At 44.0% G+C, this 20,519-nt stretch overlaps 2 protein-coding genes across 3 annotated transcripts; one reads left to right on the top strand and one right to left on the bottom strand.

Annotated features, from left to right (window-relative positions):
• The first annotated feature begins 615 nt into the window (after positions 1 to 615).
• On the top strand, positions 616 to 12,538 carry LOC109779770 (long chain acyl-CoA synthetase 8). 2 transcript variants are annotated; one of them, XM_020338397.4, is made up of 12 exons: positions 616 to 896; positions 2,663 to 3,217; positions 3,305 to 3,385; positions 4,332 to 4,598; positions 5,348 to 5,479; positions 5,562 to 5,735; positions 6,280 to 6,509; positions 7,032 to 7,149; positions 8,207 to 8,338; positions 8,415 to 8,549; positions 8,802 to 9,008; positions 12,043 to 12,538. In XM_020338397.4, exons 2-12 carry the CDS (start codon positions 2,672 to 2,674, stop codon positions 12,205 to 12,207), a joined length of 2,187 nt encoding a protein of 728 aa, XP_020193986.1. In that variant the 5' UTR covers positions 616 to 896; positions 2,663 to 2,671; the 3' UTR covers positions 12,208 to 12,538. The 2 variants fall into 2 exon arrangements, with proteins under 2 accessions (XP_020193986.1, XP_020193985.1); XM_020338396.4 differs by having other exon boundaries at positions 631 to 896; positions 2,631 to 3,217.
• A 2,602-nt stretch (positions 12,539 to 15,140) lies between these two features.
• Positions 15,141 to 18,710, bottom strand: LOC109779769 (indole-3-glycerol phosphate synthase, chloroplastic). The gene is made up of 10 exons (XM_020338395.4): positions 18,487 to 18,710; positions 18,167 to 18,391; positions 17,863 to 18,039; positions 17,692 to 17,766; positions 16,700 to 16,744; positions 16,411 to 16,575; positions 16,120 to 16,198; positions 15,957 to 16,036; positions 15,519 to 15,587; positions 15,141 to 15,408 (listed from the first exon to the last, which is right to left on the bottom strand). Exons 1-10 carry the CDS (start codon positions 18,619 to 18,621, stop codon positions 15,325 to 15,327), a joined length of 1,134 nt encoding a protein of 377 aa, XP_020193984.1. The 5' UTR covers positions 18,622 to 18,710; the 3' UTR covers positions 15,141 to 15,324.
• Between the last annotated feature and the right edge of the window lie 1,809 nt (positions 18,711 to 20,519).

The following is a 20,519-nucleotide window of genomic DNA, read 5'->3' as shown; positions in this document are numbered from 1 at the left end:
GTGGCGGATGGCCGAACTTCCCCAAACCTCCTTCGGTTTTATTCCGATTTGTAGGATCAGACATCTGGAGCTGTCAAGACAAATATGGTGACGTGTGCGATCGAACATTTGAGGATGACTTTGGGGCTGTTTGGTTCTAGGCCTAGGAGTGCCACACTTTGCCGTACAATATTGCCAAACTTGCCTAAGGTTAGTTCTTCAAAATGAGAGCCACAAGTTGGCAAGCCTAAGGGAATCTTGCCACACTTTTTGTGTGTATATGATGTGGGATCATAGTGTGGCTTGCCTAAGATGTGGCTTGAACCAAACACACACCTAAATTGGTCAAACTTGCCTAACCTTAGATGTGGCAAGCTTTGGCAAACTTAGTGTCAAACCAAACAGCCCCTTTGTGATACACGTTTGGAGGGCAATATGGACATTTTGGCACGAGACATTTATGGGCGATTTGGTCCGCATGCTGCGAGACCAGTCGGCTGACGTGTGGTGCGCATTAATAATTCGGGCAGGTCGGTCGTAAAGGCCGTCGCCGCACGTGAGCTACTGACCTGGCTTTGCTCGCGTCGTGTACCGTAGTACTCCGGTACGTGTCCGCGCCAACAAATTTCTCGAAGCATTTCCACTCCCGCTGAGCCCGCCTCTCACGCCACGTCGCACAACACAGACAACAAGCACACGCGCTCCCCCACCTCGATACCCACGAGCCCACCCGCGGCCCACCTCGGCATTTCCTTTCTCGCCGTTGCTTTCCTTGCCTTCCTCCACAAGGCCGGCCGGCGAAGCAAAGCCAAGCGCCATCCATTCCTTCCAGAAGAAAAGCCACTGCAAGCTTTGGCAGCACCGACGAGCGGGCGCAGATCCGGAGGCGACGCCCCCCGCTTCTCGGTTCGTCGCAGGTGAGCCTCCCGCCCCGCCCTCCTCTCGGTTCATCGTTGGTTCGACCTCGACCGCGGAGCTGCCCCCTTCGCGACGCGGTTGTCGGTCGAATCCTCTCCGAGCGATTCGTCCCCGCATAGTCTCTCTCGGCTGGAGTGGAGTGGAGTGGAGATCTCTCCTTCCGGAATCGTCTAGGGTTCTTCCTTCTCCGCGTGCGATCCAGCCGCAGCTCGCCTGGATTTGGGATCAGCGCGAAATTACTGTTGGTTCGTTGGTTGGTTGGTTGGTCTCTCCGTGTTCTGCCATGAACAAGGTGTAGCAGTTTACACGTGTTCCCGGAGATTTCCGTGCTCAGATCATGCCGTTTTCTGGGGAGGGAGGTATCCTTGCTGTCGTAAATGAACCACCTACTAAATCGGATCGCATTGAATTGATTCATGTTCTGCTTTGCACTGCCACCGTGTGAAATCCCACGCAGACATAATTATAGGTTCAGTTACAACTTTATAACTTTATAACTCTCTAACGAACAATGACCCTATCAAATGCTTATTTTCACCAAGTGTAATTTCAGAAGGTTTATCTGTTTACACCTTGTTCCTAGTTGACATCATCCGCACTTTCTTCTCAATAAAAATGACACGCTTCCAGGCGTTTTCGAGGGAAAAAAACATGCAAATACTTCTGCCACAATCCCATTCTAACTGGCATTTCCTGTGGTAGCCACGAAAGGATTCTGTTGCACTTTGCGCAAATCAGAGCCCATCGATATACTTATGGAAACAATAGTTTCACCAATTTTAATGATTGCTTCTTCAACAATCTTTTTTGTTGATATATGATCCATTTGCATGACGAACGAGTACCTCCCTTCCACATCGTTTTGGTCAACATGGTTGCTTTCCTTTGAAGCAAACTGAAAACTTCCAAGTCTGTTTTGACTTGTTCTTCTATCTTATGTTGCTTCTGCAAGTCACATTGTGACGTTTATGTGTTCCCTCTGTAGGAATATGCAACTGCAAAACAAAATCTACAAGGAACTATTGTAGTTTTTTGGCAGATAAATGTTAGCTGATCATTTGATTGTATAATCGTTATCAAGTAATATTGATCGTGGACTTCAGTAATGTTATTAATGAACTTGCTGAAGACATGATAACTAAAATAACTACTTGGATTTTAAAATTGTCAATAACTGATTTTTTGGCAGGATAAATGTCATAATGTATTAATATTGCTGTTAGACTTCAGTTATACCATTAAGAGACTGATGAAGGTTGAGAAACAAAAGAACTACTCATAATTCAAAATTATTATTTCATCTTGGCTTGTTTACATTGTAAGTGCCCGCTCTAAAAGCAGAACAATTCGACATGCACTATGGTGTGGATCTGATCCATGAGCCAAGGAACTGTAGATGCTCTCGATGGTTATTTTGGTAGCTTATAGTATCTACCGATTCTCAACAGATCAGTAACAACTAACAGTTAACAGTTGCTTAATTTTGATAGTAGGAAGGACAATTTTCTTGTTTTTAAAATATTACCATTGTTCACTAGTTTCCTTCTGTTCTGATGCATAACATTGACTATGGTGATACTTCTGTATGTGATCATTTTCTGGTGTTGCATTTACCCCTTTATATTCTTTGCTTCTGTGTGAGGCAGCTATGCATATACCGTCAAGTGTATGAAAGCTATTACTTCACTGGAAGCATACTAACATGCTTCATTAATATGTTTGCAATTCTGTAGTGAAATTTTTTAAGTGCTAGTCAATGGTTCAGATATAGCATATGATCATGGCAACAATTACCGGCGAGAATCCAAACATGTCCATTTTACAAAGATTGACCACAAGCGATTTGCCACTGGTGAAAGAATATGGTCTGCCTGGAGTTATTGGTGCTCTTTTACTGGCTATAGTTATCCCTATCTTGCTTTCTTCCATGTTTAGCAAAAAGGTGAAAAAGAGAGCAGTGCAAGTTGATGTTGGTGGTGAAGCAGGCCTTGCCATGCGAAACAGTAGATTTTCCTCTTTAATTCAAGTTCCATGGGAGGGTGCCACCACAATGGCAGCTCTGTTTGAGATGGCTAGCAAAAAGTACACTCAGCACCGGTGTCTTGGCACAAGAAAACTGATTAGTAGTGAATTCATAGAAGCTGCTGATGGAAGGAAGTTTGAGAAACTGCACCTTGGTGAATATCAATGGAATTCCTATGCAGAGGCATTTAAACGTGCATGTAACTTTGCTTCTGGTCTCATCAAGATGGGGCACCAGCTAGATAGTCGTGCTGCTATCTTTTCTGATACTAGAGCTGAGTGGATCATTGCTGCTCAGGTATAATATTATGTCTGGAACATTGCCCCTGTACATTTCATAGGACTTACAGAGCTGTATGCAAATACTAATATTTTATTTTGCCAGGGATGCTTTCGACAAAATTTAACTGTTGTAACAATTTATGCATCTCTCGGCGAGGATGCACTGGTGCATTCACTAAACGAGGTACATTGATCTGGTTCCTTTTTCCTGAAGTATGTGTAGTCTGCACTATATTTCATCCGCTAGGGAGCCAATCCAATTCCCACTATTTATGTTGCTTTACTTTCAGATTGGTAGATCTAGGTATATCCATTGATGAAGTATGAGCATACCGCCACATCTAGTATACCTAAATAGTTGATCCCCACTTAACTCCATTTCTCAATATGAACTATCCAACTCACCATGCCCCCATGCATGGAAAAAGACCCACCCCTAACATGCACCATGCATGCTACTCATATTCAATAAATATTCACAACTATACAATAATAAAATACAGTAACTTATATGTATTCTCATGTTAATCTAAATACTAATATTTCATGCAACGAAATGTCATTGATAATTGCAACCAATTCCCGCAGCAACGCGCTGGGTATCATCTCTAGTACCTTAACAGCTTAAACTTTTAGCTGAACGGGATTGTTGGACGGAACTGTACTTGGATGCCCATATCAACTGGGCTACCTTATATCTGCTTAATCATCCTCACAAATTGACACAATCTTGATGGTTTACCTTGCTTTAACATTAGTAGTTTCACTATATCTGGTCCTGCCTCGGGAAACTCTGTTCCAATATATCTGTCATTGAGGGAATCACGAGTGTATATTGTAGTGTTTCAACTTTGTACCCCTACTTAATTGCTTCTGGAATTGCTGATTGGTTGTAGGATGTTATTTAAAGTTATTTTTTACGAATTTCCTCTTAGATTTGGTGCTTACTTGGTCTGTGCCCATGGTGAAAGATATACAAAGGGAGTACTCATGTTTTTCCTGATTAACTTACTAATTTATTGATGTGATCCAAGATATAGGTTTTTACCAATTACAAGTGCAAACTTTTAATAAAGGACCATCTAACTGGTGCTCCTACATCTGATATATTTTGTTATGTCGAACTTCAGACACAGGTTTCCACTCTGATTTGTGATTCAAAACAACTTAAGAAGCTGCCTGCAGTCAGCTCAAAGTTGCATAGTCTTAAGCATGTTATCTACATTGAGGATGAACCTGTTGAGGCTGACACACTTAATCAACTGAAACACTTGACAACATTATCTTTTAATGCGGTTGAGGAGTTGGGCAAAACATCACATGCAGATGCGAGACTACCAACAAGCACTGATACTGCAGTTATTATGTATACAAGTGGAAGTACTGGTCTCCCCAAGGTACACTTCTGCTTGAAGATATTTTTCTTTCTTGTGTATTCGTTTTCCATTAGCATGAAAATAAAAGGTAAATTGATTGGTGTGCTATAAAATGATAATCCTAATAGAAAAGGTTAGATATTCTCAGGGAATTATGGTTTTGAACTGTTATCCCCATTTTTAAAAACACATTCATAACTGTGATTATTCACAGTTATTTCCATTTGCTCCACACAGGACAAAACAAAAGCTAATGTTTCCTACAAAATGATTCATTTTCCTGTTGTATAGTTTCTCTTTGGTAAGAAAAATCTGATTATTGGTGTTCTATTATGTGTTTCCGTGTTTCCCCAGTCCACAGTCACTCAATTACTCGCAGACATCAGAAGATTTACGGATTAGTAAATTTATACATCATACAACTAGTTATGCTAGCTCAATAATATGAAATAATCAATTAAATTTGAGCGAAAAGAAAAATGAAATAGAAGGTTCAGTTTGTCCCTTCTGAATGTCAGAGGTTCAAATGAGCCAATAGAAAGTTGAGAGAGAAAATACTGTATTAACTGTGAAGTTTGCAGTGTTCTATTTATTTAGTTTGCTAGCCTGTTGTTATGATTTCTGAATGCATGAGTCCACTACTGAATACTCCATGTTACAACTGGTGGAGGTCTGCTGCCTATGCATGCTAACATTGTTAATGTTGAATATTTTTTCTACTCTGCTCTTGTATTTTCCTCAATTAAATTTGGTGGTTTCCTTTGACATAGGGTGTGATGATTACGCATGGCAACATGGTGGCCACAATTGCAGCAGTGAGGACAATCATTCCAAACCTTGGCACAAGTGATGTTTATCTGGCATACCTTCCGCTGGCTCATGTTTTTGAACTAGCGGCAGAGGTAATATTTTGGCATTCAGAAACATCATTTATAAGAATTACTATGAATATCTCCAGTGACATGGTGCTGTTATGTTGTGCAGTCTGTCATGTTAGCTTCTGGTGTTGCTATTGGATACGGCTCAGCTTTGACAATGACTGATGCATCAAATAAGATAAAGAAGGGGACAAAAGGAGATGTTTCTGTACTGAAACCTACTCTAATGATTTCAGTTCCTGCAATTCTGGATCGCATAAGAGATGCAGTGTTTAAGAAGGTTGAAGTTTCTTTTCTGGACTGTCATTTCATGTGCTGCTATCTTATACAATCCATTTTGGCTATTTGCACGGGAAAAACTGTACTTACCCCCACCAAATTTGGTGCCTGGCAAACTTAAAGCTCTCAACTGTAAAACTGAACATCTGACCCTCCTGGCCTTCAGAACTGGTGCACCTAAGTGTCCAAGGCAGTTTTACCATGGTGATTTTGCCATTTTTTTTCTGGTTTTCCACACATGCAGCCTCAAATATGGATTTTTTTTCCTAGATTGACACATGGCTCGGAGCCCACATGTCGTACAGCATTTCAATCTTCCTCTTCCCTTCTCTTTCCCATATCTTTCTCTCCATGCAACTAGATATACAGCAGCCACGTTGGGAATACCGACACACAAAACTGTCTTGAAGAGTCACATGCATCAGTTTTGAGAGTTGTATGGTTGGAGCTATTATTATCCTTGCATTTTTTGATGAAAGTAATTTGACATTTACTTAGATGCCGTGTCTTCTCTAAATTCTTCAGCTCTACATTTTTCTTTTCAGGTTGCTGAGAAGGGTGGCATAACCAAAAAGCTATTTGACGTTGCATATAAACGAAATCTTGGAGCAATCGAAGGGAGTTGGACTGGATCTTGGGCGCCAGAGAGGTTTATATGGAATAGCATTATCTTCAAACCAATACGTGCGATGCTTGGAGGGCATATAAGATTTATTCTTTGTGGTGGCGCACCTCTATCAAGTGAAACACAAAGATTCATAAATATATGTCTGGGGTAATCTTGTCCTATCGCCTTATCTTCACTTTACCATATTATTTGGTTAAGTTCAATCATGACTTAAGGAATAAAACGGTTGTCACTCATATAGCATGATAGCTTATTTTGCTTGTTGAACAAAAAATACATCTGAAGGTTCTCTTAAGATAATACTCATACAGAGTTTATTTTGGGCTAGTTTTTGCTCGTGGCAGCTTTGAACTCAGTCCTTTGCTCTCCTAGTCGGCCCTGAGGGTACTTGGAGTATGAATTAGCAAGCTTAGCTTATTTTCACATGATTTTAGACGTTCATTAGTTGAAATCACCAGTGTAAGTAGGATAAGATGATCCTTAATTTTACAAAATTTGTTTTATCTTGAATAGATTGTCAATCGAAAGGTTAAAAGCTAAAGTACATTAATCAGACAAACATTTTAGGATTGAAGTATCCTTCCATTCTTTAAGGCTGACAAACATTTTTGTATAGTGTGAGATGCTATATTTGTCATGTGCTTATGCATTGCTTATTTGGTACTGCAGTGTCCCAGTTGGTCAAGGCTATGGATTGACCGAGACTTGCGCTGGAGCAGCTTTCTCTGAATGGGATGACACAAGTGTGGGTCGTGTTGGTCCACCCCTCCCTTGTTGCTATGTCAAGGTTTGTGTTCTCCACAGATAAACATTCAGCGGCCCTGGTGTGTTTTTGAATACTACTTGGCAATACAGCTAACATTCATGCAATGAAATGATAACTGAATGCTCTGGATCACTGATACATGCAAAACCTGTTTATTCGTATCGGATAGCGTATCTGGTACAGATATGTGCGGGATAGGTATCCGCGAAGTGTTGGAATGTTCATCTTACTATTATTTCTTCAGATACATCATGGATAACTATCTGGTGTATATTCATATCGGTTTGCATATATCAGTGTTTCAGAGCTCGTATCATCTATACAGAAAATAAACGGAAGATACAGAGGAAAGATCCCCGTAATACAACTCAAATGCCCACCTAACTCATCTTATCCTTTATCCTAATAGCACCAGGCTGGCACCTTTCGTTCCCTGCTGCCTCAGTCCCTAATGCAGGCAACCCCTCCAGCCCACTCTACACCGGTTGTTGACAAAAGTGGTGGCGTGGTGAAACCATGATTCACAACCATGCATTTCGTTCCATTAGCATGAGCTCATTACATACAAGAGAGTAGGACATGGCCTTATGGGGCCAGATCCATGTATGCCATGTCATACTATATACATATGCTTAAAAAGAATTACACACTCCGGCTGTACATAAGATGTCGATTTGTGACCTTTTCACTCTCTGGCTTTTCCTTCCATCCTGTGATGTTCTCCTTTTGTTTGTATTAAGATGTCTTGGTAGAGCGTTGAGGCACCCCAAAACTTATGAAAGTACTGGTAAAATTTCCTTGATGCAAGTAATACTATTACATGTGAACCTGCAACATGCCAGAATAAAATGACTGCACAGTTACAAAAGAACAAGATCTAAACACTTTAAATTGCAATACTATTCATTCAGCTCTTTTTATGTTACTGCTTGGTTACAATTGATCATTTTCTTGCATGAAATCTTGCAGGTTCACATGTTATAATATGCACTGTAATGAATTTTGTGATAATATTTTGGAAACTTAAACTTCCAAGAATATATTGTCCACTCTAACCTCTTTTATCAAATGGTTGCAGCTTATTTCATGGGAAGAAGGTGGTTATAGAATTTCTGATTCTCCAATGCCCCGTGGAGAGGTTGTCATTGGTGGCCACAGTATAACAAAAGGTTATTTCAACAATGAAGCAAAAACAAATGAGGTGTATAAGGTGATTATCTCCATATCTGCAGTCACTGAATGTATTTATATGTTTTCACTACATGATTGTGCCATATGTCACTTAGGTGGATGAGAGGGGAATACGCTGGTTTTACACTGGAGATATTGGCCAGTTCCATCCTGATGGATGCGTTGAGATCATCGACAGGAAAAAAGACATAGTAAAACTTCAACATGGAGAATATGTATCTCTTGGCAAGGTTTGTTTATAAAACTGGGCCCTGTTATGAGCATAGTTTAAAAAGGCACGTCTAGGTGCACGCAGCATGCCTAGGCTCTAGGCGACAGCAAAACGCCTAGCGCTTAAGTGTGCGCTTTGGTCAGAAAAGCCAAGGCGGTGGCAAAACGCACAATTAACGCCCATGGCTTTTCTTAAACCTTTGGTTATGAGCATTCTGTTTGCTATGTAATGAACTCTCTCTCTCTCTCTCTCTCTCTCTCTCTCTCTCCAGGTTGAATCAGCTCTACAGACAAGCAATTATGTGGACAACATCATGGTCTATGCTGATCCATTTCATAGTTACTGTGTTGCACTGGTCGTGCCACCACACCAGGCCTTGGAGAAGTGGGCTCAAAATTCAGGGATAAGCTACAAAGACATTGAGGAGCTGTGTCACAATGATCAAGCAATTAAGGAGGTCCAGCAATCTCTATCAAAGGTTAGATCTGATCGCAAATGGAGTACTTACCACATTCGTTCAGTTCTTACTTAATTACAGCACGTACAACACTCGTATACAGATATAGTTCTCCAGTTTATTGAAAATTATGTAGCCTGCACTTGGTGTGTCGCCTCATGTTGTAGCGGTTATATGGTAGTTCTTTCTGGAGCAGGACTTCATGAGCAGTTAAATATAATAAACAAAATCCTGTACTGGATGTCTGCATTCCTCCCGTGTGTGACTTTAAATGTCGACCTGACCTACTTGGAACCAGCAAGTGTATCTAATAGGAGTACAGCCTGCCAGACCTGTCTTTGGTACCTCTCAACGCTTCTATACTGGTTAGACTAAGATGGAAGCATTGGAAACTTACCTGATCTTGCCTATAGTATTCAATCAATCTATTTTGGGATTGATTCTTAAAAGAACTATTTTGGAAAATACTCCCTCCGTCCCAAAACTCTGTACTAAAGTTAGTACAAAGTTGTACTAAGGTTAAGACACTTATTTTGGGACGGAGGGAGTATGTAACTTGGTTGTGAGTAACACCTTCTATTCTTTGATGAAGCCCACTGCCAGAGTACCCACGATGCTCTTCACCACTTCGTGAAGTTTGAGATGAGATATATGAGCTAGAGTTTTGAAACTCATGTTCTTCAGTCATGCCGTCAGTCCGCCATTGAGGTCATTGCTGAGTGTACTATGGTACCACTAAGATCTAGTGGTGCGCCTCGCAGATCTAGAGCAGTCAGCCGTATTCATTCCCTTGATCAATCCTTCAACTTCCCCGTTCTCCTGTTGTGGTTGTTTTTATCGGGACAATGCCTACTTTCCTCTTCCTCTTGCTTTGCGAGCCTCTTGCCGCTTCATGCTATGTCAAGCATGGAATGGGAAGGGTACAAAGTATATGATGAATGTCGTCTCATGAGAACACAAAATAAATAATGAATATTGTTGAAATCTTCCGGTGTGTATTGTTTCCTGTTTTGCTCTTTTTGTGAGGGCATATTAGGTGTGGACTGAAGTTTTGCAGACTTGCAGCAAATTAGGTGCAAAACTCTTTTAACTTTTGTGGTTGAAAAGAAGATATTGCATTGTCCTAAGCTATGTTCCATATTCTTGTTCATGATAATATCAAGTATCATATTACGTCGCTCCTCACGCGCTCCCTGGCCGCTCCCGCGGGCGGCCAGGAACGCACCCTAGCCGCCGCCCAGGCCACACCCCGCCGCCCTTCCTCCCCTCGCCGCCGCCGGCAGGCGTCGCCGGGCAAAGCCCGCGCGGCGCGGTGGCGGCGGGGCCTTCTCCTCCTCCCGTTTGGGGTTGGACGGCGTGGGCCGGCCGCCTCGGTGGGTGCTCTGTCACGGTGATCCCGCTGGAGCCCGAGGCTTCGCGGCGTGGCGGCGTCCGGGGTTGGATGGCTGGGCGTGCTTGTGCATGGAGGCGTGGAGCTAGCTGGGGCGGGCGCGGTGGCCTCCTGCCGCGCGGATCTGGCGGCTTGGCTCGGGTTCGCCGGCGAGGTGCGCCGCGGGCGCGGGCGGGGCGACGCTGCCGGCCGTCGTCGATCTGGCGCCCGGGCGCCCAGATCTGGCGGTGGAGGCGCTCCGGCAAGCTGCGGTGGCGACGCTCCGGCGGGCTGCGGCTGTAGGGCGCGCTGGGTGCCTGGGGTCCCTTCCCTCGGCCGGGGGAGCTGCGGTGGCGGCGGCGAGGCGCAGTTTTCTGGACGACGGCGCCGCGTCGGTGGAGGTTCTGGTGATGCTGAGCTGCAACAGAGCAGCAGCTTGGGCTGGAGGTGGCTGGGGGTGCGCGGATCTGACATGGCGCTCTGCTGCGGCGTGTTGAGGGCTGGTGGTTGGCAACGATGCCCTCTGCACAACTTGCTATGTTCCTATGCCGTTCGCTTCCTGTGAGGCCCGGCGGTGGAGTAGATCCTCCAGGCGAAAGTCTTGCACCTTCTTCGGTGCCGGTGCTGGCGATGTTCTTGAGCATTGCATTCCTTCCTGAAGGCACATCGCGGAGCTACGTCCATCTACTGCCGCAACTGTCTGGTGTTTCCGGGTGAAAACCCAAGCTCCATTGGAGCGGGCGGCGGCGGCAATTATGTCGTTACCTTCTTGGAGGCACCGCCTTGGAAGCAATGACCTTTGTGGAGTGATGGTCTCATGGCAGTGGTGCAGAGTTGCGTCGTCGTCGGGGTGATGGAGTCCGGGGCGGCGGCTCCGGACGGTGGATTTACACCGAGGCGGCGGCCTCGGATAGCGATGCAGCGGTGGCTCTATGGGGCAGAGTCGCAGTTGTGCATTGTTTCGGTGGCGACTTGGTGCTACGTGGGTAGCGAGGTCGTCGGCCTGGTCGAAGCGACCCAGAGGGGGCGATCTGACTTTACGTCGGGGCGGCGGCCCCGGATGTTGTGCGGCGTTCGTGGTCTGCGTGCAGTTGTCCTGTGCAGCATGGGCTGCGGGTAGCTGTATTGTGCGGCGTTGCTGCTCGAGGGCGAGTGGAGGCATGTCGGGGCGGCGGCCCCGGATGTGGTGCGACGTTCGTGGTCTGCGTGCGGTTGTCCTGAGCAGTGTGGGCTGCGGGTTGCTGTATCGTGCGGCGTTGCTGCTCGAGGGTGAGCGGTGGCATGTCGGGGCGGCGGCCCCGGAAGGCGGTATCGGTTGAGTGCGCAGGGCGCAATGGAGCAGTGGATGTCGAGGCGGCGGCCTCGGGAGAGTTGCAGCTTCGAGGGCATGGACCTCGTGTCGTGTGGGCGACGTGGTTGTCATCGATGTTGTTCGTGGGTGGGCTTTGCCATGTGTGTGTTAGTCTTTGGGGTGGGCTTGGCCCTTGTTGTTCCGGTTTTCGCCCGGTTTTCCATAATTAACTGGGCAATTCTCTTCTGCTTAATTAATAGATGAGGCAATCTTTGCCTCCGTTTCGAAAAATAATAATATCAAGTATCTTCGTCGGAGATGCGGATTCACAATTCATCTGCTCTGTTTGCATCTCTTGGTTGCTATCTAACGCAGTGTGTGTTCCAATTGTGCAGGCCGCGAAAGCAGCGAGGCTCGAGAAGTTTGAAATACCAGCTAAGATCATTTTGCTGCCTGAACCTTGGACCCCGGAGTCTGGGCTTGTGACCGCTGCGCTTAAGCTGAAGAGGGAGCAGCTGAAGGCCAAATTTAAAGATGATCTGAACAAGCTCTACCAGTAGTGACCCGCCATTCATGGAACTCTCCGATTAACGTGTTATGAATAATTTGTATTTGTTTGCTAATCTGGAAAGCTCTTAGTGAGACAGCTACACACAGTTCTTCAGCTTGTAGTAGCTTGTAGTATCCCTTTATCGTACTGGGTCAGGATAAAGGTGTTACAAATTGTGGAACGAGGAAATGTTGTTTCTTTGATACTAGCTGTATAATCGCTGCTGTAATAAATGGGTAAGAAATATAGGGACCTGTGGGTTTAACGACGTTGGCCTGTGACCTGGGCCACTGAGGCCGAGGGACATGATAAACAAACGTGGCGGTTTCTCTGTTTACAAATGTCCCACATCTGGCACCCACCACAGTACGTGTTCGGCCTGACGGCTCAAAATTTTCCTGTCATGTGTTCCATGTAAGCCTAGTTTGTTTTTTGGGAGAAGCCAAGTTTTTGTTGAATGCCTTGGTATCTAATGCTGACATAGCCAACTTCAGCGCTGGTTGAGGCTAGTGTTGAGTAAAAAGGTTAGCTTTGATCAAAGTTGTGGATCATTTTTGGACACTTTAAAAGAGGGTCTATTTTGCTTATTCTCACCACCGTCGACGTCAGAGCCAAGTTGCTTGAGCACGGATTTGCAGGTCGCGGAGCACTGAGATAGGATTAAACCAGAGTCTCCCGGCCTTAAAGAAATGCACGAACCATACCACCTGCTGTCGAAATTGAACCAAGCCAGGACCGAGGACCGTACCTGCTGCTCGCGAAGAGTAAGAATGCAAAATGACCAAACGAGAAGGAGGTCTGGTCCTAGCAAAAAGAAAGGAAAAGAACGAAGTCCAAGTGGCGGAACAAATGGAATGAATCGTGGTCTTCTGCAATTTAGTGGAGCGACTAAACCAGTGGAGTAGGATGGTCTACTGGACCGCTCTGAATTCAGCCACGGTAGGAAAGGACTGAGAAAAATGGCAGCATCGCTGGTGTAGAGAGAGGTCCTCTTTCTAGCACCACGAGGTAGAACACGCGCTGAAAAGCAGGTCATTCGCCGGAATGAAAAACACTGGGCACAGGGATTGTGAACCATGGTTTGCGTTGGTGGTATCTTTCTCTACTCTCTTCCTGTTGTCACTGAACCATGTATGTTGCAGTACAAGGATTGTGAACCATGGTTTGCTTGCTGTGAGCTCATGCCTGTATTCAGATTGTGTCCATGGTCCAAAACCGAATCATGTATGTAGGGTGTTGGCATATGGGAATTGAACTGCCGCAGATCCTTGCAGGTTCTGCTGAAATCATGAGAATATAATACCAAGGTTCTACTAAAATCATGCATGAAGATAGCTTGAAATGAAGGAGTAATAAGAAAACTTTGCTGCGGAAACGCCAGCACTCTGCACACATATGCGACATCATCAGGAGTAAACATGCCAGAATCGCCAACGACCTCATAAAAAAAGACTTGTAAAAATCCAATTCAAATGATCTCGCTTTAAGCATTTCATGTTGCCAAACTAAGGGAGTAGCACTAGCAACTACTCCCAAGAATAAACTTCAACATCATCTAGTAGCACGACCAAAAGCTTACTTGTACCTGATCTTATTTAATATGTATCTATCTCGTACAACATGAAAATATTGCTGGATCAATTAAGAGGCCGGAGTCTACAAGGCTATGATTAGTCAAAAGGACTAATGATGCCAGTGAGTTCTTTAATAAAATCAGTTGGGCCGGGGGATATTTAGAGTCCATTAGTCAAAATAGAAAGGACCGACGACAAGTCAAGTATAGCCTACCAGTATGCCCTTCTCCCTTATAATATCACCACGTTTCTTGGATAACATCCTTGTGTTTGAAGTATCCACTTCAAATGTCTCTGCAAAGAACAATAAACTTCAACATCATCTAGAACGGACCAAAAGCAACTTTGGGCTTAGAAAGTACAAAGGAGAAAAATGGATGCAAAATAGTACTCCCTCTGATCCGAATTAATTGATGCAACGTTGTATAGAGGTTGTGTCAATTAATTCGGATCTAGCTATTTTAGTCCTTAGACGTGGGATCGATGTAGGCCGCATAATCGTTTTATTTAATACTGCATTGGCAGGATCTTGAACTCAAGACCTCTTGGCTCTAATACCATATTGAATTTATGCTCCAGCCAACTCATACAAAAGTCCGAACTGATGGAGGGAGGTGGGCAATATATTTCAACACTCTCATCATGAAGCTGAAATAGCAGTCACATTTAGTACGTACACTGCTAAATGCCACAGTTCAGTATCACCAAGAGGATACAATCAAATGAACTAGACTGATAGGGTGAATTTTTTCTCAGGACAATACATTGTTAGCGTGGAGTTAATAGCATGAATTTTCCAGCATAGTATATAGTAGTTGCAAAAGGGATCATGAGCAATTCATTCTTCATAACACAGAGTAACACCGACAGTCAAAACCGAATTAACTCCATGCATTTGGATAGTTCTGGCAAGAAATTGGTCGTATAAAAACTAGTTTGCTTGGAACATATCTCAGTAAGAGCAGTCATTCCAAGCTTTTCTGCAGACGTGAAGCATGTACTTCACTTCATGTCAAGATCTGGTAGAACATACATTGAGTAGCCCAGAGAGGGAGGATGAAACAACTATTCATTCCATAATTCAAGATGTTGTTTTCAGTTGAACTCTTGTACATGCTAGATCGCATTACAATCTATGTATAGAAAACTTTTCTGAATGCTTGTATTTTTTGTGGTAAGGGAGTACTGGATTGGTAGCACGGCAGCACCAAGTTCCAGAATTTTTCTGTCCCTATGCGGTTGATTTTTTTTCTTTCAGGGGTACATGGTTGATATTCTGGATGCTGACTTTGTTATTGAGGAACTATCTAGTGCTCCCACCTCTGGCCCAATATTTGTGTTCAGTTTTAAGATGGGTCACACATCTATATAAATAAGAGAACGGATTACATTATTTTGGAGCGCATATTACTCTTATTCATATACATCTGGTGCACTCCATTCGGAAGTGCATATGCACACCTATTTATGCTTGCTACATAAAAAGTAGCCACAAACACAAATCTGCTCCAAAGAACGGAAAAAGCCAACACACACAATTGCAGAGCATTAAGTCAACTCAAGAGCTCCTTCCCGAAAAGCCCAGCAATGGCTCGCCCAGGATCTTCTTCCTTGATCAGAGACTCTCCTACCAAAACCTGCAAGCAAGAACATACACCGCCCTCAATAAAACACATATCACTTAGGGCCCATGTAAGATTATTTGTACTGGCTCTCATTTTTTCGAATGATAAGTACAAAAACTTACAGCAGAAACGCCAGCGCTATGCACATATGCAACATCATCGGGAGTGAACAGGCCAGATTCACCAACAACCTGAAAACCAAAGATTCGTAAAAATCCAGTACAAACTATCTTAAAGCATTTTATGTTGCTAGACTGAGTAGCAACTATAAATTCTGTAGGCTGTCAACAGTGCCCAATATGTGCATCAAAGAATCAATGCGCTGCATCAAGGATTAGATGAAAACTTGCTTGTACCTATTTTATTTAATATATTTATTACATAAGTATATTCAAATCAGTTAAGAGGATTTTATAAGGCTATAGTTAGTCGAAAGGACGAATGATGCTAAATCGTGTTGTAACGTGATGTTGGTTTCTTTAATAAAGTTCAGTTGAAGTACAAGGGAGTCCCTTCATTTGTTCAAATAAAGGAGCAACGGTCAATTAAATGGAGCCTACCAATATTCCCTTCTCCTTTATGATATCACCACGCTTCTCCATCAACATCCTTGTGTTTGAAGTATCAACTACGAATGTCTCTGCAAAGGATAATAAACTTCAGCACCACCTATGCACGAACGAAAAAACAAATTTGGCCTCAGAAAGTGATGAAAACTGGTACCTAGACTACGGTTATTGATTCCAATAAGCTCAACACCATCTATTCTCAGCACGCGGTCGAGTTCTTTCTCATCGTGAACCTGAAATACCAATCACTTTTTAGCATACATTTTTGTGGGGTGTGGAAGGGGCCTATTTATATTTATCACGGAGTTAATAACGTCAACCATTCAGTCACAATATTAATTGCAAAATGGAACAAGGAGTGGTCCATTTTTCATATCAAATTCGAACTGTTCAAACGTGTACAGTATATGGGAATACCACCTGGCCCAAAACATCCAAAACATACCTCAATAAGAGCAGTCATTCCAAGATTTTTGCAAATGCGAAGCATGTACTTCATGTCAAGATCCGGTAGCACAGCAGCAATCAAGAGAATCGCATCGGCGCCCTTTGATCGTGCGTAGTAGATTTGCCAGATATCGATGACGAACTCTTTGCACAGAAGAGGGCACTGCATTTGCATGACCACAATCAAGAGATCTGTAATTTGTATATAGTGAAAACAAAGATAGAAGAAAAATATATTATTCAAACACGATAGGCGCATGTCTCCATCGTAGACTCATAGTAGGTACCTGCACACCCGAATTGCGGACCGTTTCAAGGTTCTCAAAGCTCCCCTACAGAATCGACGGAGTTGCAAATATCAGAAATGAACGAAACCAATTTAATCAATGTATAACAGGTACTATAAAACCAGTTCATCTAAAAATAGGCATAAAAGTACGGAAAAACTAACGCCCACACGTGTGGGCGTTTGCACATCACCCACACGCCTCCATCACCACTCATTTTGCCATGTATGAACAGATGACATCAGCAGAAATCTTTTTGGTTTTCGGCTTAAAAACGTTTTATCTCCTAATTAAAAAAGCGAATTAAAAATCCGTTTTCACCATTAAATCCGTCTCGACGAGATCTTCAAAACTAGACCCCATGTTGATATGTTTCGACGAAATTTTTTTTGCCCAAAAGTTGCCATGATGTTTACACTGTAGTTGCCATAGTGCTTAAACTAAAGTTGCCATGTGGCAATTTTAGTTTGTAGATCATGGCAATTTTAGTTTTTCGATGATGGCAATTCCAGTACTTTGATCATGAAAATATTTTTTTGTATGAACCATGACAATTTTAAGTGCATGTATCATGGCAATTTTAATTTATGGTGCATGACAAGTCTAGTTTCTTAATTCCCCATTTTATAATATGTCAAAATTTACTTTTAAATGTAGAAGAAAATAGCTGAAACATATCATGGCAACTTCAGTATAGACATTATGGCAATTCATGTGCAACAGACACGACAACTTTTAACCAAAAAAAATTTCGTCGAAATATATTGATATGAAATCTAGTTTCGAAGATCTCGTCGCCAGGGATTTAATGATGAAAACGGATCTTCAATCAGATTTTTCATTTAAGAGATAAAACATTTTAAAAACAGAAAATCTAAAAAGATTTTCACATGCATGCGGTGATATGGCATAGTCTGTGTGCTATAGGGCGTGTGGGCAGGTTTAGCTCCCACCACACATATTGGCGTTAACTTGTCCTAAAAGTAACGAACCTGAAAGTGCTTCTCATCCGTGAGGATGCTAAGGCAAGCCGCGCCGTTTTTCTCGTATGCCTGCGCGATCTCAACCTGTCGCCAATTTCCAACGTCAGTCGTATCGTATGTGATTATTAACACTGCACATGACGAAGACAGAGTAATACATTCAGAGTAAAAAAAACCCACCGGGTTGAAGTTCTCCCTTAGCACGCCCCTGCTGGGCGACGCCTTCTTAACCTCGGCGATCAGGGCAGGCACGCCGTTGCGACGGTGGGCTGCCGTGAGAGCGCCGATGAAATCCCTGGCCGGCGGCGCGTGCTCGCTGGACTCCACGACACTCTTCAGAGGCTTCTTGGCCTTCCTCTGCACGCATGCACGTCTCAGAGGAGTCAGCAACGCCATGAACAACGAACATCAATGCAGTCTTGAGATGCAGCGTGCATGCAAGTATATCAAATCAAAGTGTGTCTGCATGTACTTATTTCTGTACCTGCGACACCTCCACCTCCTTGTCCCACACGATCTGCTCGAGGATGTTGCGGGGCACGGCCTTATCGTCGCCGGAGCCCTCCGAGGGGTACCGGGGGCGGCACCGGCGGCGGATGCGGATGCCCTGCGCGGCGGCGATGGAGTTGATCGTCTTGCCGCTCTCCCACTGGATCACCTCTTCCGAGTTGAACATCTCATCGTGCTCCAGCGCGTACAGGATGGCCTCCTGCGACACAGACGAACGCAGATTTTCTTTTCTATAAGAGGAAGAGCATGCACACGATCCCGTTTGGAATCAGGAAGAAACAGAGCTCGACGCACCTTGGCCGCGGCGCATCGGACGGCGCGGCCGCCTCCACGGATGCTGCGGAGGAGAGACGGCGAGTGGGTGGACGGAGAGGATACGGATGAGAAGGCTGCGACATGGAAGGGCGCGGCCGCCAGCAGAGACTCCATTCGGACGAGATGTCTCGTTGGGAAGATCGTGGGAGGCTAATAAGCTGACCGAAGGAGTGGATCGTGCCCAGCCGTGATCTCGTGAGGTGAGGTAGACATCATCCATTGGAGTGGCTATATATAGGCGGGCGGGAGCGCAGCGGCAGGGGCAGCCCGGCGCTCTGGCCGTTGTTTGAATGAATGGCAAGACGTAATTGACCCAGTATGGCAGTATCACTATCAGCATATGCGGCCGGATTACAGCACACCATCTAAAAAGGAGAGGACTTAAGCACGTAGGGGGAGATCTGGAAAGACATTCAATATTTTTTAGCACGTCGAATGATTGAACGTGCCCTGTATACAAAAACAAAAGAACAATCTTGCATTTTTAAATAACATACCATTCGCCAATCGTGCATGTCTAGATAACATACTATATACTACTGTATATGCACACTTCTGGAAAGAAAATACCACTCCCTCCCTTCACAAATACTTTATCCATCAAGAATTAGTCGTCGCTCAAAAGGATGTATCTAGCACTATTTGATAGTCGCTCAAACGGATATATCTAGCACTATTTTTAGTGTTAAATTACATCCGTTTGAGCGATAACTAATTCTGGATGGAGGGAGTATAATATATTTTGGATATTTCAATATAGATCCGGTATAGACTGAAATGAGTGAACAAACACACTAAATATGTCTACATGCATCTAATCCACAAAAGTTCTATTTATGGACGGAGGGAGTATATCCACCACGCATGTATCCTTGGATTTCTATTTTTACACTAGGCCACTTTTGCACCAATTATTGCAAATGGATATATACTATATCAAATATAAATATCCATAGATTCTTAAAGACATTTCACAACTTTTCAGAGTGGGCAAAAACAGGAAGAGATAGGGACCTGACAAAACCTTATTTATAATAACCATATGTTTGTACATCTACGATCATTCTCCTCCAAAGGTTGTGACCTAGCCGCCACAGCAGGACTAGACGCCGTGGTACGCGTCACCAGGTTCCCACGCCTCCACCGGCTACTCCGACGGCGAGCGGTGAGACTTTGTTTTCATTGGTTGTCTATAGCTTTGGCGATGGCGATGGCGATGCCAAATAAGTTTTTCTCCAAATCTCTAACCGAGGCAGTGGTTCTCCTGACTATTGGTATTGGATTTGGATGGCAAATTCCTACACCGTATTAGGTCGTTGGGATATGGATGGGCGCTTTGTGTGTCCTCGCGTTGGTATAAGGTAATGATCTTCTTCCTACTTTTGGTGGTGGGGGTATTCTGGGCAGCCAACAACTTCAACAATGGAAGGCCATCCCTTGAGGATTGGGGTGATGTTCCTTGGCCCATTTTACGCCAATGAAGAGGCCATGCCCTTCATTTCTCCCCTTGAGTGCCTTCTTGACGTGGCATATCACTCTTTGGTGGTTCGTGTTTCCTCTTCGTCGCAGCGATACTCTCTCGATCGACGTTGCGAGGCTGGCGGAAGTTTTGGATTTTCAATCTTCACAAGGGTTCTATGATGACAACTTCTTCTCCAGGACGTTGATCCACTTGGATCTTAGTACGACGACTTTGCGAGGCTGGCGGAAGTTTTGGATATTCAATCTTCACAAGGGTTCTATGGTGACAACTTTTCCAGGACGTTGGTCCACTTGGATCTTAGCACGACGACTTTGCGAGGGTAGCAGAAGTTTTGTTTAGGAGATGGTTTGGCTCTAGGATTTTCAATCTGCACAAGGTTTCTATGAAGGCAACTCCTTCTCCCGGGCGTTGGTCCACTTTGACCTTAGCATGATGACTTTCCAGCCGCAGGATAAAATGTCAAGTCAACTTCGGTCATGGGTGGCAGTGGCGGCACGCCTTCAACTCGTGCTTTTTTTTAAACATAGTA

This window comes from Aegilops tauschii, chromosome 5 (assembly GCF_002575655.3).
Source record: "Aegilops tauschii subsp. strangulata cultivar AL8/78 chromosome 5, Aet v6.0, whole genome shotgun sequence".
NCBI lineage: Eukaryota > Viridiplantae > Streptophyta > Magnoliopsida > Poales > Poaceae > Aegilops > Aegilops tauschii.
The sequence above is the reverse complement of the archived record's forward strand: the minus strand, read 5'-3'. Positions and strand labels throughout refer to the sequence as shown.